Genomic DNA, 6,984 nt, shown 5'->3' on the forward strand with positions numbered 1-6,984 from the left:
AGAGAGAGAGAGAGAGAGAGAGAGAGAGAGAGAGAGAGAGAGAGAGAGAGAGAGAGAAACAGAGAAACAGACACAGTTCCTATGGGGAACAGGGGACTCCAAAATGTGGACCTTCCCTGGGCTTTTCCTTCCCCACCACCCCACCCCAAAGGCAGGCCACTCTAACTATCACTATCAAACATACCAGGTCAGCAAGGTTAGGCTTCTGACCCCCCATGAACGGCCGGTCTTTACCCACGGCTGTCACCCACTTATTGGCTGCTTCATAGAGGTCTACCCGTACATCATCCTGCAGGTGGTGCCTGGGTAGAGAAAAGAGTTGGTCAGGGAACTCCTTCCCCACCCGCTTGAACACATCCTCCTTTGCATAGAGCAGAAAGGCAGGGTGACTGGGGTGGTCCTAGGTGAGGGGATGGCACTCACTGAGCACCTGTCCCCTTGAGTGACAGTGTGTGGCTCAAGACGAAAAGGAACCCCGACAGAAATAGAGGCACAGGGTAGGGCCACGGCTTCTGACCCCAAAGCCTGGGCTAGAGAGTGATCAGTCGTGCTGGGTCCCAGGCCTGGCTTGTCTTCTCTAGGCCACAGTTTCCCTTTTCCCTCCCTGAGGGGTTTGAGAGATGCTACCCAGACGCCATGCCAGGACTGGGGCGAGCAGACCCCTCTGCTGCATATGCTGCATGAGCCATTACCTGCTTTTGAGGCGCTTGCTGATGAGGTACATGGCAGCTGCACCCACATACTTGGCCATGGTGGCCTCCACAGCCCCAAATTTGCCCTCGCGGACAATGTAGTCGAAGGAAGCCAAGGCCTCAGCAGGTGTTCGGTACACGTTGGGAGAGATGAGATGCACCAGCCAGTCATCAGCCCACTGCCGCCACTTCATCTCCTCCCTGAGGATACAGGACAAGAGAGTGTTGCCCTGTCCCCGAGGCAGGGCCAGAGCTCTGCCCAACATCCTGTCTCCCATAAGACAACCCAGAGCAGTGGTTCTCAGCCTTCCTGACTCTGAGACCCTTTAATACAGTTCCTCATGTTGTGGTGACCCCAACCATAAAGTTATTCCATTGCTACTTCATAACTGTAAATTTGCTGTTATGAATATGTAATATAAACATCCAATATGCAGGGTATTTGATATGCAACCCTTATAAACACAGTTGACCCTTGAGCATCTGGCTCTGCCTGGTCCAGCCCACCCATCATGCAGCCGCAGACCCACTCACGTCCTGGCTTCCTTCCCGCCGTACATCTGCTGGGCCTCCTTCTCGTCAAGCATGAGCCAGTACTTGTTGCAGAACTCAGTCACCTCCTTGCCCTGGTCATTCATGGCCTTCATGGGTGGGTAGTAAGTGATGACCTCTTCCAGGGGCTGCCTTCAGGGGAAGGCTACAGCTTCAGCCTGACTCCGTCCTCCTGCCATGCATGACCTACCAACCCAGCCCAACCCAGCCTGACCCGGTCACAACCCACCTACGTGGCCTCACTAGCAGCAAAAGGGGCTAGGTTAGACAGGAGGAATGCTTTCCTGCTAGGAGATGCAGGAACTAAGGCAGCCAGGCACTGGAGTAAGACACCTTTGGTCTCTTCTAGAAATGTCTACAGCAGCCCCACCCTTAGATAAGGCCCTGCAGGGCCTCCCAGGATCAACTTACCCTGAAACCAGGTAGGTTTTGAGGGCACTAATGATGACTGAGGAGTCATTGAGCTGTTGCTGGAAGAGAAGAAACAACAGTCTTTTGTGATGCTGGGGACAGAACCTGGAGCCCTGGGCATATGGGACAAGCCCTGTTATTAAGCCACACCCGTGCCCAAAAGACAGGTTTGGATCAGCCGCTCTGGCTAGCATGGAAGCACTAAGCTCCTTAAATAAAAACAGCACCCAAGGTATCTGGTCCTCGAACCTGGGCACTGTAAATCCACCACAGAGGCACCCCAAAATTCACGTCCTGAGCTCACTAGGTGACAGAGTATGGCCACTGGGGATGTAAGGCTGGGGGAGCCTGGTATGTGACCCTAGTCCTTCTCTCTTGGCCTCTCGGCACCAAACGGCTGGGAAGGACCCAATGCTGCAAACAGAGTACCAACCCAGTAGCAGGATTGTATCCTTACTGTACTCACAGCCCAAGGCAGGGGATCCCATGGACTAATTAAGAAACCAACCCAAATCCAGCACTTGAGAGGCAGAGACAGGTGAACTCTGAGTTCAAGGCCAAGCCTGGCCTACAAATCGAGTTCCATGACAGCCAGGGCTGCTACCCTACTTTGAAAAAAAAATAAAATAAACACTCATAAACTGTGGTGCCTCATGCATACCCACAGACACATGCTAAATAGTAAATAAACAAATGTGTAATTAAAAAAAAAATTTTTTTTTTGAGATAGGGTCTTATTATGTAACCCAGGCTGGCCTGAACACTCAGAGATCTGCCTGTTTCTGCCTCACAGATGCAGGGCGTAAAGACACACACCAAGCCTAACAAAGCTTTTTTTGTTTTTCAAATTACATTTTATTTTCTTTGTGAATGACAGAGGTGGCAGCCATAAGACAGCTCACACAGTAGGTCTCCTTTTACCGGAGTCCAGGGACTTAAACTCAGCTTATCGGGTTTAGCAGTAAGCACCTTTTACCCAAAGCCATCTCAGCCATCCTTAGTTAAAACTTTTAACAAACAATCTAGGCAAAGTGACACATGCTTTTGATCCCAGCACTAAGGAGGCAGAGACAGGTGGATCTCTGTGAGTTTAAGACCACTCTGATCTACAGAGCTGGTTCCAGAACAGCCAGGGCTACACAGAGAGACCCTGTCGCAGCAAAAACAGAAACAAGAACAAACAAACAAACCTAGATTGAGTTTCAGAACAAGGGGAACACAATGAGCCTATCTAAATAACAAAAAACAAAAGAAATGTGCAAACGGCCAGGCAGTGGTGCCGCCCGCACGCCTTTAGTCCCAGCACTTGGGAGGCAGAGGCAGGTGGAATTCTGAGTTCGAGGCCAGCCTGGTCTACAAAGTGAGTTCCAGGACAGCCAGGGCTATACAGAGAAACCCTGTCTCGAAAAACCAAAAAAAAAAAAGAAATGTGCAAACAAACCCCAACACTAGGCATGGGTACATGCCCATAACCCTAGCACACAAGAGACACAATGTAGGCCACATAACAAGACTCTACCCAAAACAAAACAGCAGCCCAGAGAGGTGAAAGTCAGCACACAGTGTGGAGCCTTTGAGGCTGCTAGTCAGGAATCTGACATTGGCCAAGGACAAGGCTTTAGGCAGAAATCTGACATTGGGCCATGACAAGGAAGTAAGTTCAGGCAGGAATCTAATTTTAAGCTAAAAGAGGGAAGTAATTTCAGTCAGGAATCTAAATCTTAGATTAGAACAAAGAAGTAGGCCTCAGGCATGAATATGACTATGGACTAGGACAGGAAAGTAGGCTCAGATATTTTTGTTATCCCAACAAGCCCTTACAAACAGTGATCTCGGGACTTAGTTTATTGCCTTGCTAGTTCCTTGACTATTTGCATTTATTGTACTGCTAGTTCTTCAACCTAGAACTGATCTAAATACCTGTATTTAGTTAAAATGGTTTAAAAGCAAATTGGGAAAAAAAATAAACCCGTCTCAGCCTTCAGCCTCAGAACTGGCTGGGGTCATGCTGCAACATTGCCTATTTCTTTTTTCTCTCTCTCTCTTTTTTTTTTTTTTTTTTTTTGGTTTTTCGAGACAGGGTTTCTCTGTGTAGCCCTGGCTGTCCTGGAACTCACTCTGTAGACCAGGCTGGCCTCAAACTCAGAAATCTGCCTGCCTCTGCCTCCCAAGTGCTGGGATTAAAGGCGTGCGCCACCACCGGTCAGCTGTCTTTTTCTTTTAGTCCTCACTCCTGTGCTGGACTGTTGACTGACTGAGCTGGCTTGGTCAACACAGGGCTAGTGTGCTGGCTAGCCTCATGTCAATTTGACACAAGCTACAGTTAGTTATTTGAAAGGAGGGAACTTCAGTTGAGAAAATGCCTCCATAAGATCAGGCTGTAGACATTTTCTTAATTAGAGATTGATGGGGGAGGGCCCAGCTCATTGTGCGCAGTGCCACCCTGGGCTAGGGTCTTGGGTTCTATAAGAAGGCAGGCTGAGCAAGCTACAGGGAGCAAGCAGTGAGCAGCACTCCTCCATGGCCTCTACAGCAGCCCCTGCCTCCAGGTTCCTGCCCTGCATGAATTTCTGCCCTCACTGGAAGTATAAACCTTTTCCTCTCCAACTTGCCTTTGGTCGTGGTATTTCATCAGCAATAAAAACACGGTGTTTCATCACAGCAATAAAAATCCTCATTAAGACAGCTAGTGAGTGGAAGAGGCACACCTCAGATCCAGACTACCCTAACTACAAACACTACAAAACTTAAGATGTTTGTTCATCTTAAGTGCATCCAGAGGCTATCACCAAGATTCAGCTAATAGGAAAGGAAAAGATTCTAAATTTGTTTCAGGGTTGTGGCTGTAACTGTATCCAGCCATGCTGCACAGACTAGCATCAAGACTCAAGGACTACAGGTAGCACCACCCACCCACACTTAGGCACCATTTTTCCTCCCCGGCTCTTCTCCCTGCTCACAGTAGAGACCCAGGAATCACAAGTTCTGTTAGAGTATAAAGCAGGCTCAGATCTGGGGAGACTCCTAGGTAGCTGGGGACAGAAAGGAGGCATGAGACAGATCCCCAAGGCTCACCAAACTGTCTCCTTCCTGGGCCACCAGGATGGGCACCTTCCTGTAGGAGGAGAATTTGATCTCAGTCCTTCTCACAGGATTCACCTCCACCACCTGATAGGGTAGGGAGTGGAAGTCCAGGAAGGCACGGACTTTGCTGCAGAATGGACATGTCTTGTACTGGTACAGGGTCAGCTGCAGGCGGCTGGACAGGGACAGCTAGGGAGAAAACAAACAGGGCCTGTAACACCTGGAGTCCCAGAACTCTTGCTCCACCTCCCCCCCCCACCCCCAAGCAAACCTTTCTTCAGGGGGTCGTCTAAGGTGACCCTGAAAATAGATAAGAGGAAAGGTGGAGGGAACGGAGGGTGGGCAAAGGGCTCAGGGACTGACAGACAGCCTAGCAGCAAATGCCCAGCTGGTACACCACAGGGCCAGGAAGATCTGTGCGTGTGTGTGCGTGTGTGTGCGTGTGTGTGCGTGTGTGTGCGTGTGTGTGCGTGTGTGCGCGCGTGTGTTCGCGCTTGCGCTTGCGAGTCCATCTTCCTCCTGTCCCAAATGGGACAGAAGACAGTTCCAAGGTGTCTTCCTCCAGCTTCAGTAGTCCTTAAGGCCTCCTCCACCCCGACCTCTCACTTCTCCAACTCTTTCTGAGTAACCGGCAGAGCTGACCAACTGGCCAGGCAGCATTGGTCAGAAGTGAGATCTACTTCCGATCTCCAAACCTGGAGGAGGCTGCACCTAGCTCCTCTGCAGGGAAGCCTTCAGGTGAGCTTGATACAGTTGCAGCCCCCTCCCCTCAGTCTTCAAATGGAAATCGGATGGGCAGGGAAGAAAGCAGCGAACCACAGGGACTCCACTCCAGTTTCAGTTCCTGGGTTCACGAAAAAGGCACGGGAGGCAGGGCGGAGAAGGGCTAAGAATCTGCAACTCGTGGAAGGTCTACAGGGCTGCCGAGCCACGGTAAGCTGGAGCACGCCTCCAGTTCTGAGTCTGAAGTCAGGTTCACTCGTTCCATAAAGATTACTCCCGGTGCCATACACACACCCCTAAATCACAGTAGAGACCATGGCATGCGATACATACAGCTCTAGGTCGTGGGCAACAGCACCACCCTCCTCGGACTCTTCAGGCCAAGACGCTTGCCCAAGGTCACAAGCGGGCGAAAGAGGCTGCTCCTGACGCTGCGGCCTCTCAAGAGTTCAGGGCTAATCCCGGCTCCCCGTCAGCAGTCCGTGCCAGCCAAGCTTACCTGCGCAGCCGAGTGCTCTGCGCGGAGGTCCTGGGAACGCTGGTGCCACCGCACGGTGTGGTACAGCCCGAGCGCGCCGCCCAGGGCCAGCGCCGCCGCCCCCAGCAACCGTGGGCTCCCCTTGCGGACCGCGGCGCCCTGGCTTCCGGCCGCCGCCCTGGTGAAGCCGGCCCGGCTCTGTGCGGACAGTGGCTGCCAGGGCCGTGTGAGCAGCCCCTCAGACAGCGTGCACCGGCTAGAGCCAAGCACCCACGCAACGCGCGCCGCCTGGGCCATGTTCGTTCTGCCGTCACTGCGGGCGGGCGCGCAAAACCAAAATGGCCAAGTAGCTAGGATTCCTTAAAGGGACAGGACTCCGGGCCTGCATATGTTGCCTAGGGTAACGATGACGCCAAGTAGAGACCGTGAGGGGACTGAGAGCGCGTGCCTGTCTGAGAAGCAGCACACCCCGGGGCATTGGAAATGGCTTGATGTCGCTCCTTTCTGGGTGTGCAACAGTGACCTGTGACTCGTGGTCGGGCGTTTCCACACCGTGCATCTACAATGTCAGGGAAAACGACGGTCTTCCGACACAAGCACTGCCCAGAAAAGGTCTGCTGTGGTCTCCAGTGGGTAGGCTGCAGCATCTCCGACTCTTTCGGCCCTCCCGCAATACTGTACCCTGCTGCTATGATGCGAACCATAAACTTTTCTCAAACCCAACGGGGGCCTTGGAAACCACGTGCCGCGGAAATGGCCCACGCTAAGGGGCCGGCTCGCTAACCCGAAGGCCTCGAAGGCCCAAAAGGGAGTGAACGAAGCTCCCAGGACACCCCAACCCTTTGCGAGCTCACTGGTCTTAACCGAGGGCCCGACCTCCACCGCCTAGGCTTCCCCGCGGACAGCCCTAGCATGGCCCCGCCCCAAAGCCGAAAGGGGGCGGGGCTGTATAGTGGGCGTGGAATCGAGGAGGAGAGGTGGGGTTCGTTGGTGAGCGTACGCGGAGATTTGACCGACTGGCTATGGAGGATCCGGGATCCGATC

The 6,984-nt window shown here is 52.6% G+C and overlaps 1 protein-coding gene across 1 annotated transcript in view; it reads right to left on the bottom strand.

Annotated features, from left to right (window-relative positions):
- The window catches only part of Ptges2 (prostaglandin E synthase 2), a 7,795-nt gene extending 1,055 nt beyond the window's left edge, over nucleotides 1-6,740 (bottom strand). The window contains exons 1-6 of the mRNA XM_028757051.1: nucleotides 5,962-6,740; nucleotides 4,731-4,928; nucleotides 1,656-1,714; nucleotides 1,227-1,376; nucleotides 693-893; nucleotides 185-302 (exon numbers count right to left, since the gene is read on the bottom strand). Of these exons, the coding sequence (XP_028612884.1) occupies nucleotides 185-302; nucleotides 693-893; nucleotides 1,227-1,376; nucleotides 1,656-1,714; nucleotides 4,731-4,928; nucleotides 5,962-6,237 (1,002 nt within the window). The 5' untranslated portion in view covers nucleotides 6,238-6,740. The remainder of the gene's footprint in view (nucleotides 1-184; nucleotides 303-692; nucleotides 894-1,226; nucleotides 1,377-1,655; nucleotides 1,715-4,730; nucleotides 4,929-5,961) is intronic.
- Between the last annotated feature and the right edge of the window lie 244 nt (nucleotides 6,741-6,984).

The sequence above is a fragment of the Grammomys surdaster genome, unplaced genomic scaffold (genome assembly GCF_004785775.1).
Source record: "Grammomys surdaster isolate TR1022 unplaced genomic scaffold, NIH_TR_1.0 126133, whole genome shotgun sequence".
Classification (NCBI taxonomy): domain Eukaryota; kingdom Metazoa; phylum Chordata; class Mammalia; order Rodentia; family Muridae; genus Grammomys; species Grammomys surdaster.